This window comes from Convolutriloba macropyga, chromosome 2, assembly GCF_964194025.1.
Source record: "Convolutriloba macropyga chromosome 2, txConMacr16.3, whole genome shotgun sequence".
Lineage (NCBI taxonomy): Eukaryota > Metazoa > Xenacoelomorpha > Acoela > Convolutidae > Convolutriloba > Convolutriloba macropyga.
In genome coordinates, this window is record NC_134469.1 from 24,243,922 (window position 1) to 24,269,132 (window position 25,211).

The 25,211-nt window shown below is 35.8% G+C and overlaps 3 protein-coding genes across 5 annotated transcripts in view; 1 reads left to right on the plus strand and 2 right to left on the minus strand.

Moving 5' to 3' along the window:
* The window catches only part of LOC142358464 (uncharacterized), a 96,830-nt gene extending 85,913 nt beyond the window's left edge, over nucleotides 1–10,917 (minus strand). For both annotated transcript variants that reach the window (XM_075409861.1, XM_075409866.1), the window contains exons 1-6: nucleotides 10,720–10,917; nucleotides 10,418–10,508; nucleotides 4,331–4,515; nucleotides 3,739–3,937; nucleotides 3,382–3,450; nucleotides 828–1,014 (exon numbers count right to left, since the gene is read on the minus strand). In XM_075409861.1, coding sequence (XP_075265976.1) covers nucleotides 828–1,014; nucleotides 3,382–3,450; nucleotides 3,739–3,937; nucleotides 4,331–4,515; nucleotides 10,418–10,508; nucleotides 10,720–10,822 — 834 coding nt within the window. In that variant the 5' untranslated portion in view covers nucleotides 10,823–10,917. The remainder of the gene's footprint in view (nucleotides 1–827; nucleotides 1,015–3,381; nucleotides 3,451–3,738; nucleotides 3,938–4,330; nucleotides 4,516–10,417; nucleotides 10,509–10,719) is intronic.
* LOC142358508 (large ribosomal subunit protein uL23m-like) overlaps nucleotides 1–25,211 on the plus strand; it is a 486,669-nt gene that overhangs the window by 46,999 nt on the left and 414,459 nt on the right. The gene's annotated exons all lie outside the window — the stretch shown is intronic.
* LOC142335203 (putative UDP-glucosyltransferase YojK) lies at nucleotides 12,603–24,198 on the minus strand. 2 transcript variants are annotated; one of them, XM_075383589.1, is made up of 5 exons: nucleotides 23,898–24,198; nucleotides 23,595–23,836; nucleotides 21,619–21,865; nucleotides 15,236–15,460; nucleotides 12,603–13,294 (listed from the first exon to the last, which is right to left on the minus strand). In XM_075383589.1, the coding sequence occupies exons 1-5, from the start codon at nucleotides 24,052–24,054 to the stop codon at nucleotides 12,711–12,713; spliced, it is 1,455 nt and encodes a 484-aa protein (XP_075239704.1). In that variant the 5' UTR covers nucleotides 24,055–24,198; the 3' UTR covers nucleotides 12,603–12,710. The 2 variants fall into 2 exon arrangements, with proteins under 2 accessions (XP_075239704.1, XP_075239703.1); XM_075383588.1 differs by having other exon boundaries at nucleotides 23,427–23,836.

The window sequence follows — 25,211 nt, forward strand, 5'->3', positions numbered from 1 at the left end:
TGTTTTAAAAAATTAGAAAAATTTAAGTTTTGTTAAAAAAAAGGCTAAAATTCGTGATGTTAAAATGTTGAAAACATTCCACTACCACTAGAAACTATGCAGTATCCTATTATAAAACCGTAGAGGAGGTTTCTCCACACCTAGGGCTGAATAAGGCTGAAAAAAACACAAAAAATGACAAAAATTTAAAAAAAAAATTGAAAAAATTTGAAAATTAGTATAAAATTGCGTGTTTTTAGCGATCGGTTGTTCGTCAGTAGCCACGGGAGGCAGGGGGGTCTACACCGGGGTCTGATGGGAAGGGGGTGGGCAACAGTGGGGTGGGGGACAACAGCGCGGTGAGGGGGTGGGGGGCAATAGGGGGGGGGGGGGTGAACAGTGGGGTTGTCGTTAACCTCTAAGAACCGCCCCTCACAACATAAGTATAAGTCTCCAAAACAGTTTGAGCTGAAACAGAGCTGAAAGGCTCTAGGAGCACTTAATGCCCGCTGGGCGCTACCTGTTTATCCCGTTTTTGAGGACGAAAAGTCAAAAGCGTCAGATGAAAAATCGGTCAAGCGAAAAATCGCTTAAAAGAAAGACCGACAGGACTAATATAATTGCTACAAACTTCGTTTGAGAGCATTTAATCAAGACCGTAAATCTTGGGCTACTATAATCATTCTCCAATCAAGGAGACCGTTTAATGGTTTCACAGTTATTGATCAACCTGCTGCTCATCAAATTTGGTACATTATTTCTCATTTGAACGGTTCAAACATTATGTGCAAACGCTCATAAGATTCCTCTTTTCGAATGTATATCCTTCATATCAACGTATTTCTTACATTGTCGCCGGATTTGGGGTCGTAGATGAGAGGTGTATTGAAGCCACATGCAACCCAGAGGGTCTTAGTCCTAGTAATATAGCAGAAACTGGAAAGACCCCCGCCTTGGAAATCGTCAATTCTGAATGTCGGATCCCCATCTAGTGTCCATATCTTCAAACTTTTGTCAAATGCACCGGTTGCCAACCTATAACGCTTCCTTTTATATGTCACGAAAAATAAAACCATGAAAATAACTTGAAGAAAGCAGAAGAAGCAACCAATGAGAATATGATCTACATTAGAGATGCAAGCAGTGATTGAGATTGCAAGAAAAAAAATGGGATCGTAAAATGTAATCAAAATCTCCGGAAAGATAAGATCTGAAAAATACAAACATACCCGGCAGATTGCCGGAAAATAGCCGCCGTTGATTCCAATAAGCATGATTGGGATTGAAAGAATAGAAGATATCGAAAAAAAGATTTTTGTACAAAAACATTTTTTAAGTCCGATTTATTTTGATCGCATTTCGTAGTTGAACATACTTCTGTTTCTTAGACAGAGGCTACAAGGGTAACTATCAATACCAATAAGCATAAGAGATGGTAACCAAGACTTATAGGAACGACGTTCAAATAGCGGGCACCTAAAATTGTGCTTTATGGGTTTATCCCGTTTCTATTTCTGACTTCAATTTTTTATTCTGACCCTGTTCATTTTGAATTGCTTTGCTGAGCAACTGATGTTCAAATTCACTTTTAGCAGAATGAGAGGAGAGAAACTAGCCTAAAGATTTCACGCAAAACGCTGAAAAAGCGGCAAAATGGTAAAGCGAAAAAAGTTCGACGAAGTTTAAAAAAATAATAAATAGGAGCGCTATAACAGCCGGCTCGAAACCAAACCATATAACAAAAGTAAAAACAAAAAAACCAAATCTGTTAAAATATGATAAAATCTGATCAAATTTTGTCATACCTAGAGATCCCGAAATAACTATCTCTACCAAAAATACATCATCAAAACAACTATTACTTACTAAAACCACTTAAGTGAATGTTTTAAAAATACTTGAGGCCAAATTATGAAAAAAAGCACTTAGAAACAACTTGCACTAAAAAACAGGAAAAAGTTAGTAAATTTCCTAATTTTACAAAAGCATATAAATCCAAAGAAAAATTCTTTTCAGCCAATAGGGCATCCAGATGCTCCCAAAACAATAGACAAGTCATAATAGTCTAAGAAACTTGTCTCAAAAAACAGAAAAAAAACCCGAAAAACTGCAAAGAAAAAAATTAAGAAAAATAGTTCCAATTTTCGCCATTTTTTGTCATATTTCTCAACAAAAAAATGATTCAAATCCAAAATTGCCCATATTTATTACTAAACAACTAGAACAACTATTATGACCCCTAAACCTCCACAAATGCCATAAAAAATTAAGGAATAGAAACGGCATTCAAAAACATTCAACAAAAAAACTATAAATACTAAATGAGTTTTTTTAATAGTACAAGGAAACATAAAGCCGAATAAGGTTCCTTTGCAATTAGAGCAATGAAAAACTCGCAAAACAATGGGCAAGTTATAAAAGGGTGGGCAAGACACTTGTGTAAGATTTTAAAAAAAGAAAAACTGCAAAAAATGAGAAAAATGGTTTAAAATTTCTCAATTTTTCCGTTATTTTTCCTTAGAAAAAAATGATTTAAACCAACAAAACTTTAATCAATTGGTATCTGACAATTCCTTAAGTAACAAGCTTCTATTCAAATCCCACTTAAAGCAGTAAAACAAAAAAAACAGGTAAAAAATCATTAAATTTCGTCTAAAAATCATCAAAAACCTCCAAATTAGCATTAAAAATCAAATTAACTATTTGAAACCTTCAATTCCTATCAAAACAAACCTTAAACTAATACAATATCATAATCGAACCTCATAACCATCAAAAGTTGCAAAAAACTGCTTTCAAAAGCCGCACGTGAACAAAAAAAATTTCGCTCGCTTAGAAAAAATTTTTTCACACATCAATTTCTCGCTCTCTCAAGAACAGCGGTGTGAACAAAAACCACTCTTTTCGCTCCGCTCTTCAATTTTGTTCAGCACCAAAATCGCTCCAAATTTTTTCACGCGTTTCATTTCACGCTTCAAAATTCACTCCAAAAATTGATTAAAAAAAGGACTTCTCCAATACTCCTCTCCGAGTCGTAAAAAAAATAGGAGCGCTATAATAGCCGGCTGAGAAGATGAGGGCGGCTATTAAAAAATAGCCAAAAATTACGACCAAATATAAAACCACCGTTGAATTCAACGAAAAAAGTAGCGAGGTTTCATTTTGAAATACATGAAACCTGTTTTGTATTGTATTGCAAACTCCTACCTGCAGCTTTTAATTGACTAGACAGATGAGTTTTATATCACATCGACCAAAGGGGTAAAGCGTACGATGATATTTTACTAATCACCTCGAACCGTTATTGCACAGAAAATCTGAGATAAATTTCTACAAAAACTGTGCATCATGTGAACGGGTTTTGAACAGTGGTATCATGCAATGAATCTAAAATGTTCCAACCATTGATTATTAGACGATTGGCTGTTGATGACCATGCTCACTATAGCCGTGTCGTGCGCTCTGCGGATTCTGAAACATACACAACATTGTTATGCGTTATAAAAATATATCGGTTATAACAGAGCTTTCATTTCATCGGGCTCCAGTTCTCGATCTATCAGCATTTAAATTTGACTATGCACAACACTTTGATCCACATTACGAACTTCTACGCACATTTTCAAATTCTCAACGATGCGAAATTACTGTTAGGTTAAACACAGTACATATCTTTCATAGTACCGTCAGGGATGGGTCAAAGTAGACAAAAAAGGATCAATATCTCAATTCAAAATTAACACGAGGAAAAAAACTAACATTCGCATTCGATGCAGAACTTTTCTGTTGCCATAAGACACGGCTGATACCTCGAATATGATTAACTTCTGATCATATCCTGCAGTGAACAGCCTATTCTCATGAATTAGCATTTTCTTCACAATGTCATGGTGATATCTATCAGGGTCATTCAGTTCGAACTTGGAGTCGAATTTCAGCACACTGCCAGATACCTTTTCTAAAACATGAATTGTCAGTCTCAGGATGAGCCATGATCGCTAAATTTAGATGACATACTTGAAATCTTCAATAATACAACTGAAATTAGAGAGCTTCAGATAGTTTTCTATACCACAATTTGGAGCAAAACTATCTCTATGAGAAAGCATTGCAGCATAAATTTACGTACATCAAGATTTTATAATACACTGTGAATATAACAAAGAGTATGTATGTACAGTTTAGCACATATTTGGCCGATAGAGAGGGGGAGAGATCTTGAACCTGTGAGGTCTTTGACACCTCAGTCACAGTTACATATAATTATTATCACAAAACCCGAAAGATTTCAATCTTATCACGAGCTCAAACAGCCCAATGAGACAATCAGTTAAAGCCACAACAAACTAACTTTCGTCCAATTGGAAAGCGAGGATCTTTGCCTTGAATCCGATGATGATTTGGTTCTTGGATTCATTAAGGACAAGAGAATAGACGGGATTGATGAACTTATGTTTGAAATAGAGTCCTCCACCTGATGCCCACACAATGAAGGTTCCATCATTTGATGTTGAAAAGAGAAATTTCGGACTCCACCTGATAACAAAAGGCGGCCATTTGTAGGTTGGGGAAGGTTACTTAGGTGGGTAAAGTAGGTAAGAGGGTCACTGCAGTTTGGCTAGGGAGAAGACTTTACACTAGAAAGCTACTGTTAAAATCCAATGTTGGAAAAAAACAGAAGTCAACTTTCGAACAAAGAAGTCACCGTTTGAAAAGAACGAAGTCAAATTTCCAGCAATTTTGCTTCAGCTAAAAAAACGTAGCACAAGTAACTGCAAATAATTAACTATAGAGCCGTAAAAGACACCTTTACTTACAAAAATTTATTTCGTTAGAGAGCAATAGATAATCGTACCTACTCCAGCAATACAGGTTGAACAAAACGTCGAAAATATGTACTTCGACAAATCACTTTTGTTTTAAGCCTTTCAAAAGCTGCAAAGAACCCCTATTGAGAAAAAAGCTTGATCTTTAACAATCTGATAATGACATCAAGCTACCTCAAACTACTGACAGGGACGGGATTTTATTGCATCCTGTCTCAGCCGTGGGGCAGTAGCGGGGCGAAATGTTTACTAAGAGGCTTCAAATAACGTCATTTGAGCTTATGTGCAGATTAAAAACAAAACGAAAAGACGTGAAACGGTGACATCGCGTTCTGATCATTTGGCTTTTTAGTAGTTAGCAGCCACCTATTCAGTTCAGCTGCTTAAATTACGACCTATAGCCAGCGAATTGACCAAAAAAGCGGCGAAATAGAGATCGTTGTGACCTTTTGATAAAAAGACGACTGATACGTGATAGAAAAGAACGTGATAATCGAAGTATTAATTTTTGAATTATATCCTCAGTTTCATTTCAAGTTTCCAACATCAATTCAAATCTTAAGCACCAGTGTATTCGAGTATTACAGCTTTATAATACTTTAGTACGTGTAACTTCTATTCATATTTAAACATAGCCGATAGATTGCCGGAAAATAGCCGCCGTTGACGCGCTTGATGCACATTGGGATTGGAACAGAAAAAAAGAAAGAGATAAATTGACAAATTTTGTTCTATTTTTTTTCTGTGTCAAAAAGTGTTCTAATTCGGCGTACAGTTTCAGTTGGATTCTAAAACTATACTTAATTCAGCTTTTAATCTGAAAGCTAATATGCGTAATTTCGATTTCAGCTAGCAAACACTCTAAGGAACTTTAATAACCTAATTCTCAATGACTTAATGACCGGGCTTTATCGGTTTATCCCGTCTCATCTGATTTTGCTCTTTTGACCTTGACTGCATTCATAATCTTGCGTAATTCATTGAGTGAATGGATTTAAAAACAGTTGAAACGGTGAGTGAGGTAAGTCAGAAGTCGTGACTTATGTAAAACAAAAAAAACCGTGATCAAAAAGAAAGGCGAATTAAAAAACATAACAGGACAAGTCCTGACGTACAATTCAAAGAATTTTCATTGACTAAGCAAAAGACTAGACCTAATAGGGACTATGAGTGAACTGAGAAAACCATTTATAAAAAAAATCAGATCAAAACATTAGAAAACAAAATCAAAGTTAAAAGGCAGCATGTGAACAAAAAAACCACTAGCGAAAAAATGAAATCTGGTTTAAACAAAAAAACTAGGCCCAGGATGAACTATGAACGGATTAGGAAAACCATTGAGAAAATCCAATCCAAAACATCGAAGAAAACAGTAAAAATCAAAGTGAAATTGCCGCATGTGAACAAAAAATCACTAGCGAGAAAGCAAATTTTTGTTCGAACACGGTTTCTCACTCTACTTTAAAATTAGAGTTAAAAAATTTCACCACGCCGCAAAACTACTCGATTTTTCGCTCCACTTCCTGTTCCGGCGTCACCAAAATCACTACTCCGATTTGACTGCAAAAATCATGAAAATGTGTTAACAGATTTTACAAAAAAGACAGCGCCCCAATACAATTCAAATTCTTTGAATTGTAGAAAAAGGACAGCACCTAAATAATAGCCGTTTGAAAGGCTGACGGCGGCTATTAATTAGTTTACAATCTGTTCAGAATTAAATTAGCCCAGAAGTCATTTTCTGCAGTAAAGTAAGCTATGTATGATTCTTCACACGATTAGTTATCAAAAATTTAGCAAGAAGAGAAAAAAATGCTGCACATCGGTAGAAGTCAGCGAAAAAGTCTCTTTTCGACTTATTGGCGCGTGGTCAAATGGTCGCAACATAGAAACATTAGAAAAAATGCTGAAAAAAAAATTAAATGAATTCCACACCATCTTCGCTGCAAACTGGTAGAAGAATGTTCGCTACTTCACTTCTGGCACATATGAAAACGGTCGCAACAAAATAAGTAACGACCAAACAAAATAACAGGACAACAATTTTGAAAAATTTTCACTGACTACTTAAAAAATTCCTGCAGACTACACGAAAGTATCAGCCATTGATTCCCATAACCCCAGCTGCCGGTTATGAATAAACCGAAAAACAAAAATGAGTGTGGGTACAAAAAAATCAAAGAGCCCAACAATTTTGATCTATTTTTTAGTTCGACGTGCTCCTGCTTCTCAGTAAAAGGATACAAGGATTAATATCAAAACAAAACAGCTGATTTCCAAAAAAAATATCATTTCTTCATAAAATGCAGAGGTGTTCTATTTTGATGAAGAATCGGTATAACTTATTGCTGCTTCTGTTAGCTGCTCTTAGATCACCTTCAATTAGAGTGACACGCACTCACTTGACCTTATGTCTTTGAATTAAAGTGAAGATAAGTCAATTTGAGGGTGAGAAAAATATTTTTGAGAGGAGGTAAGTCACGCGTGACCGAAAATTTAATCACACGCGAATGGACAAAAACTCGCTCATCTAAGAATTAAAAAGGACGTGACGCACGCAATTCAGCTGAAACCGCATGAATGAAGGAGCAATTAGCAGATTTAAAATGATTGCGACCTAATATGGTCGTAACAAAGATCTTAACGACGAAATAAAAAACATAGCCGCAAGAATTCCGGAAACGACTGGAAGTGTCAGAACTTTACAAAAAAACGCAATTGCAACTGAAGCCATTACCTTTTGTATTAAACCATTAACTCATTACCTCCCTAGGTCTGATCTAAAAAGTGGTGAAATTTGAACCACTGTCACCAAGAGAAACAAAATGCAGCAAAATTTTATATTATTGAAAACGATTGGTAACGTTAAAAAAGTGCGAAATAATTAGGATAATCAGAAAACTGACAGGCTGAAAAAACTCACAGGGCTAACAATTGCACTCAAATAATTCGTCATTCAGATCGCGAAAGCAAACGGAAGACAAAATTAGTAACTTAGAAACTATGTTAAATTTTTCACAAAAAAAACTCAAATTTAAGAATCAGAAAGCCACTACAATTAGATATTCGAGTCACTGCAACTAAGACAAAAACAACATATACTTTCTTCTTGTTGTACATATGCTAGACAACATAATTTCATACTAATTCAAAATTAAAAACAATCATAGAAAAGACATAAGCAACAGAATAAAATTCGAAGGCAAAAAATTGTTTAGAAACAATTCTAAGGCCGGAAGAAAATTTCAATAAATAGTAATAAGTGACAAATTGTAAAAAGGCTTTCTAACCAATTCTCAGTACTGCCTTATGTTGAATGAAATCAGTCGCAAATCAAAGAAATGACGAAAATCTAAGAAAAAGCAGAAATCAATTTTTTAGCTAATGAAAATATCAGTATAACTAGTATAGACGTAGGTGCCAGAACAAAGCTGGAAGGATAAAAACTAGAATGTGAGGAATATGGACGCGATGTGAGGAACACCGTAACGAAGACTAATTTTTCATTTTTGAAAGTTAAAAATCAAATTGAAAAAATCACGAAAAACGAATACATTTCATTGTTCAGCATTCGAGACATAGAAAAGACAGCGAGTCAACAGAGACAAACATCCATCCTCCCGAACAGAACACAAAAATGAAAAATCAATATTCAAACATACGAAATGTTGAAACATTTTGCAAAAATGGTCAAAAAAATTTTTAGACTGCAATAATGCAAAAAATTTTCAAACAGTTAACGCAAAAAAAATGATTGAATTATTATTGAAACAGAATTAAAGTCGCTCATGTAGCTCAAAACTTATTTCTTTTAATTAAAACCAATAAACAAAAAAACAGAAAAAAATGGAAAAAACTACCAAAATCTAATTAGCGTATGTACAATTTTATAAAACAAAATTACATCCAGCTAGGAAGAGAAGTTGAGTATAAGACTTATCCAAGGGAAGTTACCATATTAACTGAAATTAGACAAAAAGACGGCTGAAAGACCCAAAAATGAAGAAATTAACAAAAAAAGCCAAAAATTAACTGAAAAATCAAGAAATATGTGCAAATTTTGAACTTGAAACATTGTTTAGGCTCTGCAAAACACTGTGGTATCAATTTCCGAGGTTTACATTTCAATATGGCATCAAAGAAAAATCATTTCTACAAAAAACCAAATTACAAGCAAAATAACTGGGCCACTTAGACAAAAAAACGGCTAAAAACGGTTATCTATGTGCCATTCAGTCAAAAACTACTTTTCAAAGTCAAAAAGTCATTCACTAAAAGCAGCGCATGATCAAAAAAATTCTCTCGATTTTTCTTACTTTCGCTTTTAGGTCAAAACAGCGTCTGAACAAATAGTACTTCCGGTAGAAAAAACCTTAAGAAAACCAATACTCCTCTTCGAGTCGTAAAAAAAACCAATAGAAGGCCAATAATAGCCCAAGCTATCGCTGTGCGGTTATTAATAAAAATTATACCTGGTCAATAAGGCAAATGAGAAGAGTTCAAACGCCGCGTGCATATAAAACCTTTATGTATGTGTTTATCCAGTTTCTATTTTTCGATCTTTGGGCTGCTCTAAAAGCACTGAGCAAAATTAAAGTAGCCTCCAGCGGTCAAAAAGATTTCTATAAGTCTCCAAGAAGCTGTGAACCAAGGTACCACCAAATTGTACCAAATGGAAAAAATAGAGCCGCAATATTAGCCAGCCGAGAAGATGAGCGCGGTTGTTAATAACTAAAACTTAGAAAATTGCTTTGACTATAACGCCAATGCACCAAAAATTAGCCAAATTCTGTCCTTATTCTTCCAATTTTTATCAAGATAATGCTCTCTCAAGATATTGCATGTGCAAAAACCGCAGTTTTTCTCTCGTTCTCTCTGCTTTTGATTTTTGGTCAGTACATTGACCTGAACACTTGTTTTAACGTGCGTCAAAGACTTTTGCATCCCGTTTCACAACCAGTCGATGGATTTCAAAAGATAGATCAGCATACACTCCTCTAAGAGTGGTAAAAGGACAGTGCCCAAAAATTATTACTCTTTGAACTGTAAAAAAGAGCGCGCGCCAATATCATTCAAACTCTTTGATTTGTAAAAACCACGATGAAACCAATAATAGCTATTGCTTCGCGGACAGATGTTTCCGTAAGCATTTCCCAAATCATAATTAAGTTTGGAAATTACGTTTGGTACAAAACAGTAACCTTCTATCACGTAGCTCCTGCTATTTAACTTGAGCTTATAGGAAAGGTTTTATTTATTACCCAGAATGCGTGCCTCAAAAAAGTCAACAAAAAAATGTCAGCCAAATTTTTCTGGACAAGCACGCCTAAAATTATCGCTGTTTAACTTTGATAGCAATTAAAAACAATTCGGGGCTTTAATATACTCAAGTTTATCTGACTCTTAAGATAGCTTCTCGTGCCTTTCAGTGCTCGTTAGAAACGGATCAAGGTCTCAAGTGTTGATCTTAAGTCGTCTTGAGACGCGATAAAAACAGATTTGACAAATCACTGTCACTTATTTGAGGAATGGAAAGTAGCAGCTATCAAGTTACGCATGAAAAACAGTTCAACTTCATATTTGCAGAAGCTGTAGTATGATTTAGTTATTACCAGTAGGCAAAGTCAGTAATGAATCCCTCGTGCTCATTTGTGGTCTGTACCAGGAACCCAGTCTCACAGTCGTATGTCTTGATCACACCATCTAAACTTACACACGTCATAGCTCAAATCTTCATCACAACAAGAGTTCAATAGTCAGTTTATTATTAATTATCTTTTTCCTCTTTTCCCATTTAGAAAGCCTATTAGTTATCTTCAATGGTTATAAAATATTTCGTTTAATCCAGAAAATATTCCGTTTTTTTTTCGAGAAAGTGGGAAAAAAGGCTGCTTTTTTTCCGCCTTAAACCCACCTTCGAACCCCAGCAATATCTCTCGTCTGTGAGGATTTTTGCCAAAGGCAGTAACTGGTCGACTGTGGGTATCTCGCACCGTGTACATATACTGCATCGACATTTTCAATTCAATCAACACGAATCATTACTGTCACCCTCACATCATGTTATATATCAATTTATCCACTCTGAAAAATAATATCGGGTTCAAACATTTAAATTTCTTCAGTTAAGTACTTGACAACTCAAATAATGCAGACTACTAATAGTGACAAACCACAGGTTCAAAATATTCTATACGGAAAATTTACAATTGTGAGAATATCGGAGAATAATCATATCAATTTTCTTTTTCCATTGCTGAGATTACCAACTTCTACCCAAATCTGATATTTTTGCTGAAAAATAGCAACTACTGTTCTACAAACTAACGGAAACTACTTCCAAAAAACTTACATGGCTAAGTCAATACGAGATAAGACAGAAACACAGCGTTCTATTTCAAGTTGGCTGTATTCATATTTTTAACAGACAAATAGTGCAGGTATCAGGCTTACTAAGAACAAGTTCCAAAAAATAAGAAAAGAAACTTTGAACAATTCAATCAAAAACAATTTATTCAAAACATTAAGATTTGCTCCCATTTATTGAATATTTTTTTTATAAGCGATGTTTTTGAAATAAAAATACAACAGAAATTAGCTCCGTTGAGTAATACAAAACAAACCGACTAATGTTGGAAAAACTGCTCTCGAATGACAAGCGGGGCGTAGATTTTTCTTTCAGACCCCCTGAGTCAGATTCCTTCACCTCGACAGAGGCATTAACCACTCGGCTATCAGTGCCTTGTCATCTTATCTCCAATCATCGTTTTTTTTAACAAAACTTTCGGAGTGAGAACAATTGAAATCTCTCAAAAATCAAGAAGTGCGTGAAACAGATAATTCTAAAAGAAAAACGCAAAATCTGTCAAGCTAAAAATCTGCATAAAGAAGACACACGTTTACAATAATTGCTTCTCAATAGAGAGCACTATCTTTTACTTACAAAAAAGAGAATGTCATATTTAAACCCTTCTTGAACATGTTTGGAACAAAAATTGATTTCAACAAAGGCATCACACGACTAGGCTTTTTTGCCTTTTGATGGCCTTTTGAGCATGTATATGTAAACCTCATTGAACAATGTTGTTTGTTTATACATACTTGAGAACAATTTATTATTATTATATCAAATGTACGGCTATTATTATATCAAAGGCTTTTTTGCCTTTTGATGGCCTTTTGAGTATGTATATGTAAACCTCATTGAACAATGTTGTTTGTTTATACATACTTGAGAACAATTTATTATTATTATATCAAATGGTCCTTTTTCAGATTAAAATAAGTATAATTGACTAACGTCGGGCAAATTGCTCTCAAACCAGTAGCTGGCTGCGGCTTAGGGGCGGGATTGCGTGTGAGGGTGGTGGTGGTGGTGGGGTATAGTGAGTGGGAGGGTGGTGTGGGTGTATGTGAGTGGGGGGTCAAACTATGCAGAACCGCAGTCATACGGTGAATTCATATCTCCTCAAGAAAGTTTCGCTGAATCGCATACTGAGAGACTAGTAAGGCATAAAGCTTTAGAACTGCTCAGTGACTAGATACCTTACGGGCTTCATTTGTTTATCCTGTTGTTGAGGGCGAAAGTAAAATGTTCAGACAAAACCGATCAGATGGAAAGTTCGTAGCACACACACAATTGCATAAAAATGACCACTAGGTCTAATATAGTTGCTAAACTTTGTTTGAGAGCAATTAAAAACATGAAAACAGATCTATCGAATGTGCTATTCTATTTCGAGTAAATTCGTCAACTGAAAAGGGGCGTAGATTGGTCTTAGAACCGTTATTAAAACATAGTTTCGAAAAAATTTATTTAAAAATGTGTAAAGTATGAAATCTCGTATAAAAAGTAAAATCTATAAATCAACCGATTAACATCACTGAAAAAACCCGCCGCCATTTTCAGTCCTTCTTGCCCTTTTCCTTTCTTGAGCTGCTATCTGACTTAATCACAAATCTGAGAACAGCTCGGGTCAGTCGTAGGACAATGTACAACACCAAAATCAGAATCAAAGTTATCACAAACAACACGCCCAATACTGTCGCCCGAACTCCGAACAGATTTATACCAAAAACATCATCCGGATGGACATCTTTGTTAACAACAAGTTTTCCACTAATCACATCTTCGATAATCTTGGCACCTTTTGCAAATCCACCGAGGTCAATTTGCTTCTTCCGATATAATTCCAACTTATTAGTCATTTCAAAATAAACACGTTCCTCCAATAGCTCATCGATTAGCTGTTTCATATTTTTATAGTCGAAATTGACCATAAATTTTCCAATTCCCAGTCGTCCAATGATGTTGGAGAGGTACACTTGGTCTCCAAATCCTGGGTGGGTGATCATCGGCGTCATAGCATAGACACTGTCTTGGACAGAGTTGGAACCACAGTGCGTGACAAATAGTTTCACTTTCCAATGCTGCAGAATTTTGCCTTGTGGAAGGTATTTTCCCATGAACAAACGCTCACTGATAACAGCTGAAATAGATACTTTGTCGTAAAAAAACTTTGATTTTTAAATTTTTGAAGAGATCGAATTATTTTGGACAACACTACTTCTACCCCCGTCTAGAGGAGAATTTTGCAATGTTTTCATTTGCGCTTGCTACTTTTTTTTTACTTTTTTTGAAAAAATTGAGGCAAATTAGCTACCAACAATTAATAACTTAAACGCTATATCGTTTTTATCATCACAAGAAACTCATCAGAAATGCTCAAAACTAAGGCTGAATGACAAAAAGATGACAATTTTTAGTCCTAAAAAACTTTTGCCTTCACCTTTTGTTCAACTTTTCTCCTGTTGAAAGAGTGAAAGTCCTTTAACCTAACTGAGTAACGTCCGACGAATTGCTTGCAAACAACCGGAGGGCTGTTGGGTTTGGTTGTAGCCAATTGCGGCTTCGGGATGCTAGCATTAGAGGTTTTGGTGAGTGTTGGGGAGGTGAGTAAGGTGGGGGGGGGGGGGGGGGGAGTCATGACTGAAGGGGTGGAATCAAGCGTTGGTGAGGGGTAGGGTTGGACGAGAGGGGGTTCAAATCGCTCGGTGGAGGAGGATGGACCGTTGGGGGAAGGGGTTGTGTGACTGAGACTGAGAAGAGTTCAAACTTTTTTGATTAACACCATAAAATTGGCTCTTAACACCATGAAATTGTCCTCAAAACAGTTTCGGTGAATCGCATACTTAGACACTAGTAAAGCGTACGGCTCTAAGAGGCTGCTCAACCACTTAACGCCCTCCGGGCTTTACCTATTCATCCCGTTTTCGAAGACGAAAAACTAAGTGTGAAACCAAAAATGGCAAAAAATGACCACAGGATTAACATAGGTGCTAAAAACTTGAATTGAGGGCAATTAGAAAGACGTAACAACGATGAAAACTATAACTAAAACCAAAAATTGCAAAACAGACCACATGTCTGACATAATTGCCACAAACTTCAATTGAGGGCAACTAAAAAGACGCAACAACGGTGAAAACTATAATTAAAACTATTACTAAAAACCAAAAAAAAGAAAAAATGAACAGTGTAACAAAAAAACAGATAGGTCCAAAACTGAACAACAAAACGACCACAACATGAAGAGATCTAACCATTCTCGATGTACTCGTTGTATCACTCCCATCAATATATCGGTGCAAGAGCAACAATGCAAACATAACGGACTAACGGGGCACCGGGGTAGGGGCTGATGGGTGCGGAGACAAGAGTGCAGGGGGGGACGGTGGGAGGTGGGTCTTTGGCTGCACGGGGCCCTTACGGCCTGAACGATGTGCAGGGGTAGGGATTGGGGGTGGGTGAAGTAGAAAAAAATCCACGATGTCCCCAATTACAGCCGCTATCGCTTCGCGGCTATTAACAAACAAGTAAGCAAATCCAAGGCTGAAAAAAGGCTAAAAAGTTCTTTTCTCAGCTTTGTCTTGCAATAAAAAAACTGAAAAAAGCATTCGACAATGCAGGAAAACAAGTCCACGATAGCAGCAATATATCTAGACACAGAATCTTAGCTCTAATTATATCAGTCAGATTACTAAAAAATAGCTGCAAATGCTTCAGACTTATAGTATCGGAAAACCAATTTAAAAAAAACCTAAGAACGAAGGATAAATTGATTTCTAAAAACTAATTGTACTCTAATATCCTCCAATTCCAGAGGGATACTCTACCTGGACCTAAATACTTTAATGATGAAAATGACGGAATAGAAAAACCAAGAAAAAGGCAAAAATAACTCACTCAGCTTTCGATTTGGTAGCTAGTAAAAAATAACCACTACTGTCGAAAAAATGGCTCTCGAACAACATACTAGGGGTTGACTTCGGTTATAGCTAGCTTTAACACAGGGAGGCTAGCGTAAAGAGGAGGATTAAAAACGGGGGCGGGGGTGCAAATAGGAGGGGCTGCTCCAAGATTGGCTTACGTTCTTCCATGATTCCAAGGTCCTTCAGCATAGCGGTCTTAACAGCCCAGATGAAATGGTAATTTTGTTGACTCTTCAGTTCCTCGTACAACATCTTCAGCTCCTCTGGTGTCTTAAGAAGAACCGTACCCAGACTGATGAATATTACTGGCCCATTGGCGTCTTCAATAAATTGTGCGATTTTAGGAGTCAAAGCTGGATACATCAATTCGTCAGGAAGGAATCCTGTAAGAATCGAAGATAAATAAAACTGAAAAATTTCACCTTTCGCTTAGTTTGGTTAATTGCGAAAACTCACAAAAATTGTTCACTTTTGGTAATCCAATTGCTTGACGCACGATGTTCTTCAATCCAGAACGAACAATAAGAAAAACATAGCTGCCAGATAGCCAGCAAATTTCGATAATAGAAATATTTCAACTTGTTTATTTTTCTTGCTACTATTAGTTGCTCTTAAATAGCTGCAATTAAGAGTGAGTATCCGTAGTTGACCATAACTCAATTCAATTGAAGTAAGCAAGTCAATTTTAATGTTAGGAAGGTCATTTTTGAGGAGGCAAAAACTCACCTGTGACCAAATTTTTATTCGAGTGATAATACAGAGTCGCAACAGTACGAGTGAAAAAAGTCTTCACGAACATAACACGTCATATTGTCTCAACAAAATTCGTGATTAAGAAATAAAAAACATAGCCGGAAGAATTCCGGAAACGACTCGAAGTTGAAATCCTCTACTAATATGGCTCCACTAATTTATGATTATCTTGAAATAAAATAATAAAAAAAAGTAAAAACAATAAAATCGAATCTGTTAAAATATGATAAAAAATCGGATCAAATTTTGTTATAAATTGAGATTCCCAAACAACTATCTCTGCCAAAATCACTTCATCTAAACAACTAGTATTTACTATAGCCACTTACGTGAATTTTTTAAAAATACTCCAGGCCAAATTATGAAAAGAAGCTCTTAAAAGCACCTTGCACTAAAAAAGGGAAAAAATTAATAAATATTTAATAATACGAAAGCATGTAAACTCAAAGAAAATTCCTTTCAGCCAATAGGGTATCCAGGTGCTCGCAAAACAATAGGCAAGTCATAGTCAAGTCATAGTAGGCTAAGAAACTTGTCTAAAAAACAAAAAAAACAAACTGTAAAAAAATTAAAATAGTTCTAATTTTAGCCATTTCTTGTCATATTTGTCAACGAAAAAAATCGATTGATTCATATCCACAAAACTGTGACCAATTGTTATCTAAAATTTGCTCAAGTAGAAGGGGCCTTTTCAATACTGATTTGAGCCTGTAAAACAAAACAATCGTCAAAAAACGCAAAACTGGCCCGAAAATCCGCAAAATAAAGAAAAACCTCTGAAATAACATAAAATTCATATGAATTTCCAGAAACCTTCAAACCACTACCGAAGCCAGCCTAAAATTAAAACAAAATCATAACCAAACCTCTTAACAAAAAATTGCTTTAAAATGCGGCACGTGAACAAAAAATTTGACTCGTTTACAGAACTTTTTTCAGACCTCAATTTCTCGCTCTCTCAAAAACAGCGGTATGAACAGAAACCACCCTCTTTTCGCTCCACTCCTCTTCGAGTTGTAAAACACAACAGGACAAAACCTGCCCTAAAATTCAAGAACCTTCTATAACAAAACAAAAAACTAGACCTAGAATGGACTATGGAATTGATAAGGAAAACCATCTGCCGTATGTGAAGAAAAACAACAAGCGAGAAACCGAATTTTTGATCAAGCACCCCTTTCTCACTCAGCTTAAAAATTAGAATAAAAAACGCCGCAAAATTAATCGCTTTTCGCTCTAAATCATGTGTCAGCGTGACGAAAATCATCACTTAATAAAATGGACTTTAAAAACAAGAAAATGTGTGAACAGATCTTAGAAAACATAGACTGAAGAACTCAAAAAACGACTCAAATTCGACTTCGCCGAGCAAACTAGGTTGCAAAAAAGTACTATCTATAGACAAAACATTAGAGGAAACATGAATCACAGAAAACATTAGAGTCAACTAAAGAGAAAGATCGGCCAAAAAACATCAACCTGAAAAACCAGGACAACACAATTACTGTTTCATGTAGTAAAATCAAACGAAATATAAACGAAATCACAAAAAAATTGACTCAAGTAATCGAGACTATGAAAGTGCTCAAAAATAGCACGCAAGACAAATAAGCTCAATTATTTACAATTTGTAATAGAAATTGCGAAAAAACTAAAAAGGCACAAAAATTCAAACAAATTTCTATTCTAAAATTTTTTTTAAAAAAACGGCTCTCCATCAATAAATCTTCATTCAATTTTTAACATAAAATGCTTAGGAGCACTAGGCTGCAAATCATTTAACAAACATACCATATTGCCGAAAAATAGCCACCATTGATTCCCATAACACCGATTGAGATAGAGGGAACCGAAAAACAAACATAGCCTGCAGGTTGCCGGAAAATAGCCACCATTGACTCCCGTGAACAAAATTGGCATTGAAAGAAGAAAAAAACTAATTAAAAAATGAATTTAAGAACCAAGTTTGAGTAACGGGCATCGTTTGAGTAAATTGGGTTTATCCCGTTTCTATTATTGATTTTGTTTTTTTTTAATATTCACTCTATTCATTTTGAATTGCTTTGCTGAGCAACTGCTGTCTAAAAACACTTTTAGCAGAATGAGAGAAGACTAAAACTAGCCCAATGAAGTCAAAAAGATTTCATGCAAAATGTTGAACAAGCTGTGAACTAAGGGAAAGCAAAAAAATTTTAGTACGACGAAGTAAAAAAACACAGCAGGACAAGTCCCGAAATACAATCCAAAGAATTGAATGAAAAACTTAGAGGTACTCTACCTGACCAGCAGATCAATTTAACAATGCCAGCCAAAACACAAAAACATTTCAAAAAAATGAGAAACTAAAACAAACTAAAGAAAAATATACTCATTGCTGAAACTCTTGAAGTTTTTACCCCGAAGTTAAAATTTGATCCCCTTAAATATGCCTATTTCAAATAATATATTTCAAAACCAATTTTTGTATCTGAAATCGGTCCAGTATTATATCTGCAATACCTGAAAAAAATTCATTGGCAGTGAAGATCGATTAACTAAGAAAATGACAGAAAAACGAAATGAAATCAAACGCACATTTTAACGAAATGTTGCTGAGAATCGTGATATTAAAATTTTCAGAACTATTTTTGTGTCTCTAGAGGCTATCCATTAACACAGTTCCAAGCCTTAAAAATTCGTCGGCTCAAAGATAGATAAACCAGGTAAAAGAAAATAATTCATAAAAGAAAAAATTTCATATTTTATCAAAAAATAGAACTTCGTTCCATTAAAATGTTGAAAAAAATCCCATTGCACCGAGCAACTATGTAATAACAATTTATCAAACCCTGGAGGAGGTTACCTGGCTACTGAGGCAAGAAAAACTGAATAAAAGAAATGTTTTCTAAAAATAGCAAAATTTATCAAAAAATTTCCAAAATTCGAAATAATAAATTGTTGAAAACAATTCCATTGACACCAACAGCCATGCAGTAAATTTTTTATCAGACGGGGGAATAAGTTTTCTGGCCCTTCAGACTGAACAGAATTTGTCAAAAAATTTAAAACCTGAAAACAATTGCAGATTTTATCAAAATAAATGCTAAAATTCGAGACTTAAAGGATGGAAACCATTCATTCCATTGTTACTAGAAAAAATAAAGTGTCCTATTATCAAAGCTTAAAGGAGACTCCCTGGCCCCTGAGACGACAAAACATGACAAACTTTAATAAAACCTGAACAAATTGCAAAGTTAGCATCATCTTGCGTGTTTTTGTTTGTAGTACGAAAACATATAGCTCATAAAAGGGTCATAACAAGTAATTTTTTCTCGCCAAAGGCCTTCATCAACTCTTAAAAACTTCAACCTAAGACTAATCCAACAAACTCAAAAAATCACAAAAAAAAAACAAAAAAATGCAACATTTTGAGACCAAAAACTAAAAATGACCTTTTAACCATAAATTAAGGCCATCCCAGCAGCTGCGCCACTTGAAGGAATACTTAAGCCTATTTTGGGTCTCTAATGGAACCTAATGCCTGCTGGGCTTTACCTGTTTATCCTGTTTCCCTCAAGGATCAAAGTCATTGAAAATGTATAACATCCTAAAAAACAGCGCACCCATACAATCCAAATTCATAGAAACGCTATAGGAGCCCGCTGAGAAGCTGAAGCGGCTAATAATAATAAAAATTGATAATTATACAGAAAAATTTTAAGTACCAACTAATTTGATTGGATTTCGGGTTATGCATACTCCTGTTCCTTAAGGAGGATGCGGGGGCTAGTATCAATACCAATAAGCATTAGAGGTGTTAGCTAAGACTTATAAGAACGGAGTCCAAGTAGCAGCCATCTAAAATTAGTCTTTATGGGTTCAAACCGTTTCGATTTCAATTTCGTTTTTCGAAACTGATTCTGCTGACTTTAGGTTGCCTCGCTGAGCAACTGCTAAATCTAATTTTCCTTCGCACCGCAAAACAGCTTGTTTCTCATTCCACTTCCTCTTTCGGCCTGACGAAAATCATCACTCCAATTTAAATTCAAAAAACATAGCCGGCAGATTGCCGGAATAGCTGCGATAGAATAGACTTGCCTGCCGTATTATAGAGATAGAAACAGATACAAATATAAGTTGAAAAAGTTATCGACGCCTCTCAAAAAGCTATGTAAAAAAATTAAACGATAAATTAATAAAGCTTGTTAAAATTCCTTACTGCGCAGAAGCCTTTTCATTTCGGACCCTTATTACACATAAGTTCCTTTGACCTTTAACTAATTCAAAATAAACTTAAATTTTAAAGTGCAAAAGTCATTTTTATTGAGTGAGGTAAGTCACTTATGATCAAAATCTAATCACGCAAAAAAACTTTTGCTAGAGAGAGCGAGCGAGAGAGAGAGAGAGAGAAATGACGTCACGCGCGCAAAAGCAGTTAGTGAGAGGAAGAAGTCATTCAGAAAATTTGACTTTTCAGCTTTGAGGTGTGAACAAATGTAAAACGAAAAAAGAGCGTCAGACGACGAAACAAAAAACATAGCAGGACAAGTCCTGACGTATAATTCAAAGAATTTTCATTGACTAAACAGAAAACCTAGACCTAGAATGAACTATGAGTGAAATGCGAAAACCATTTTAGAAAAAATCAGATAAAAAATAAGAAAAAACAGACAGTCAATGTCAAAATGCCGCATGTGAACCATAAAAACCACTAGCGAGAAATGAAAAATTAATTCAAACAAAAAACTAGGTCTAGAATGAGCTGTGAATAGATTGGGAAAACCATTTAGAAAAAAATCCGATCCAAAAAATCGAAAAAACAGTAAAAATCAGAGTGAAATTGCCGCATGTGAACAAAAAACCACTACCGAGAAACCGAATTTTTGTTCAAACACCGTTTTCTCACTCTATTTTAAAATTAGAGCGAAAAAAATTCACGCCGCAAAACCACTCGCTTTTTCGCTTCATTTCCTGTTTCGGCGTGACCAAAATCACTACTCCAATTTGACTTCAAAAATCATGAAAATGTGTGAACAGATCTTAAAAAAAAGACAGCGCCCCAATACAATTCATATTCTTTGAATTGTAAAAAACCAAGAGCATCGCAATATAGCTACGCTCAGCTTACAGCTTCGCAGCTATAATCAATAAAATGTCTGAACAGATCATAACACACTACGGGACGACTGCGGAATCGAGTCGAAGTAGAAATTAACATAAGCATCAGCTAGAACTAAAAGTGAACACCAATCGAGAACACCAACGCAACTAGAGGTAATATAAATGCCATCAACCATTGGCCAAGAAATCAACCGAGTACTAAGTAAATTACAAATTTACGAAAATAGTTCAAAATTGCATATAACAAGTAAATATTTTTTTAGTCAAAAATGCTTGCACAAGTAAAATGGCATATTAGCATTATTGAGGAAAACTACTTGGATCAATAAATGATTGATAAATTTAGAGTTCAAACTTTTTTTGAAAAAGTCTCACGTGATTAAAGAAATTCGCTTGCTTAGAAAAATTTACATTTTTGGCGCCACCTCAGAACATTGGATGCAAAAAATCACTAACTTCTCTCTGCTTTCAAATTTTGCTCAGCAGATTGACATAAACAATTGTTTTCAGCGGTGGCATTTGAGATAACATCTTGTGAAAAGTGAAGTCACAGAAGTCTTCAATTCGTAAAAAATAAGGCAGCGCCCCAATACACTTCAAATTCTTTGAATTGTAGAAAACAAGGGAAGGGCAATATCGCCGCTATTGAAAACAACATAAGAAAAGTTTACGTTATAAGCATACTAACCAATCGGAATCATGTTTTCGAGCCTAAAGCCAGGCCTCTGAATAATAGGTTCAGCTCCGTGTGCTATATACATGACGTTCTTCTGACAATAACCGAATGGCATCAGGCCATTTAGGTACTCGATTGGCTCCATTCCGTTATCTGCATGAATTGCATTAATAGATCGGTAGATGGGATATGAAATGAAGACATCGTACACTCCAGAAAAGAAACCTCCCGCTATTGCCATCAATGCACTCGGGTTATCCTATAATAAACTCGAGCGTCAATAACAGACGAGCGTGAATTCAGAAAAATGATTTAAAACATAAACGAGTAACGTCTAAAGAATTGCTCTCGAACGACTATTGGGAGCTCGAATCTATTACAGCTTGCTTCAGCGGGGGGAGTAACAAAGTTCAATAAGACCGGCTTGAAATGACGTCATTAGTTGTTATATACCACAAACACTGCTAAAAAATTAAGGTAAAAAATGACACTAATTCGGCGCACATTTCATTTGAATTTTAGTAGTGAACTGCCGCCAATTGAGTAAGACTGCTTAAAATTTTGAACGAGAGAAATTTAGACCACGCAAAAAGTGAAGGATGCAAAAGTCACTCGAAAAGTCTACACAGTCAAGCGAAAACTTTACAAAAAGAACATGGCCGATAGAATACCACAAACGTTCAATAAATCTCTTCACCAATCTTACCTATTTAAGACATAAAAAACGAAATAAAACTAAGCAGTATTTAGAAACAATCAAATTTAGTTAAGAATGGGGTAGGTTGTAAGCAGGGTACAGTTATTTTTTGTGGAGTAGGGGTTAGGTAGGAGGTGGGTAGGCAGGAAATAGGGGTTTAGATAGGCGTAATGGGTTAGTTGCGCCTAGTTGGGATAGTTGGGGGACGGTATTTGGTTGGGCAGGCAGAAATGTTTTATAGTCAGGTGATTGGTCTGTAGTTTGGATTGGTAGGAGGGACCTATATGGTATCAAAATTTTCCAAATGACCTTTTCACCTTGAATATCGCCAGTAATTCCTAATTACTACACATGACACACTAAGCTACTGTTATAGTCCAATGTTCCAAAACAGAAGTCAACTTATAAAAAAAAGCCGTAAATGTTTGAAAGGAAAGAAGACAAAATTCAAGTAGAAACTTTCTTCAGCTAAAAATCCCTGTAAGAAACTAATACTCCTCTTCGAGTCGTAAACAGACCAACCCGTTTACTATAATTGCTTCAAACTTCGTTCGAGAGCAACTGAAAAGATGACTCTTTGCGTACAATTAAATAGGCAAAATAGGAAATCAGTGTATTGCATTGCTCGACTTCACTGGACTCATCACCAACTAAGGTCGGAAGAATCGCTCTCGAACGACCAGTGGATGCTCTAATCCATTGCAGCCTGCTTCAGTCCGGGGGTGGTGGCGCACTTTTTATTTGTATCAGTGCATTGGCGCCACAAATTGTGAAATTGTAAAAGCTGCTTAAAATTGTTAAATTGTGAGAAATTTAGATCACGCAAAAGTCAAGGCCGTAAAAGTCACTCGAAAAGTCAAAACGGTCAAGCTAAATCTTGCATAAAAGACCAACACGTTTACAATAAATGCTTTGAACTTGGTTCGAGAGCAATTAAACAGCAGAAAGAAGAAAGCTCCTCGTCAAGTCGTGTCAACCAATAAAATATAAAGCTGAATGTACGCTTTTTCGCAAGCAAAAATTGAAACAAGTTTTGACTGAAGAAAACAAGAAATATCGATAATACGTATCAAAAATCAAATTATAGCCTAGACCACAACTAACTAAGCATATAGATTCTTACCAGCGGATTTTCAACTGGTGTTTCGTGGCGCTCCCAATAAGGAGTCGCATTGGCGAACGGTTCCATTACCGGGCCCATAAATTGGGCAACAACAGGCACGCCATGCTTCTTCGCTGCAATGACGCTTCCGGCGGCAACCAAGTCTACAAACATTCCATCAAATTTCACCTTGGAGTTTTTGAGAAACTCGTCAACCTCGTGATACAGTAGGACAGTTCCATTGATGTGCATAATCTTATGAAAGTTCCAGAACTGGTTGAAAAAATTGCGATCAAAATCATGCTCGGGGAGAACTTCACGCTCAACGACCTGCTCCACATTTGGAATTAATTTGGCTGCTTCTTTTGAGCAGAAATTGGTCAGAAATAAAGTCACGCTGTGCTTCCGCTCCAGAAGAGACCGTATTATACCTGAAAATATACAACATTCAGCAAATAAGTTTTGGTTAATTGATTCAATAACTCAACAAACCGGATCCAGGATTCAAGTGCCCTCTGTAACACAGCATAACAGCCAGAATATTGTAAGTTTTATTTTGGACATCTTCATCTGCAGAAGATAAAGCAAAAAATAAATGCAATACAATACTAAATAGTACTAATAAGAACCCTCGATTTGTGCACAACATTGTTGAATACAGAGTAAACTATTGGTATTAATCAACAATCTAAATGAGGTGAAGTTGATCATACCTCAATGCTAAAGATGGGGTGTCGAAAGTTCTCGACCATTTTGCTCTTTCAAGCAAACTTTCATGACAATCAAGGTTAATCTAGCTGTAATGCCTAGCTAGAGAGGCTTAAAAATCCTATCAAATAGGCTAGAGCTCAATCTGATATCCTGTTAGTTTATCAAATATACACAAATAAACTAAACACTCAACTGCAAACTATTCGCTGCAAAGTCTATTGATGCAGAATTTAGATCCAACATTAGGTCGCAAACTCGAGGGTACAAATTCAACTCCATTTCTCTTATTCATTATTTAGAGATGATAAGGCTAGCAGAGGTTAACATTGCCGAGCAAAGATTGACGACATTTAAAGCACGCGTGTGCCAGTTTGAAAATCTTGAAAGTCTGTAGCGCCAGTTACAATTGCCTGAACTAATAAAATTTAGACATTTGAAAACTTCGAATCGAGTTATTGATGGATTGAATCAAGGCAGTGTGGTACCTCTAAAAACGGAGCGTTGAAAAGCTGTCTTTTGTGCTTAATTTAATAGCGCACGTGATTGTGTCCGATTTCAGCCAGATTTGATCTACTATTGGATAGTTCAGTTATGGGAATTTCGGATCTATCCCCAACCCCAGCTTAGTGGGCATATGTCTTTTACGTCCTCCGGTGGACATGCTTTCCTACATAGTAACGTGCTATATAACAACACAAATTGTAATTGGGTGGCGCAAAAAACACAGGGTACAAAATAGGTCCGGTTGTTCGATTAATGGGCACAAAAACTATGTAACCCACTAAGTTAAGAAAAGGTTACGCGATTCTGCAGGATTTACTTCGGAATTCTGGTTTAACCTCTCAAATTTCTAAGGGGCTGTAAAAAAAAACAACTTTTAAGAGGCTTCAAAAGGAGCCACGTTAGATATGAATATAAAATGAAGTTAACATAAAAAATAAAAATTCCAACGATCCTTTTTTATCGAATCAATTATATCTTACCGAAACTCATTTTCCAAATTCTACAGCTAATTTGAACACGCGAAGTAAGAATATATACAAAAAAATTGTTTCATTGACCAACTCATGATTACATATTTTCTTTAATTTATGC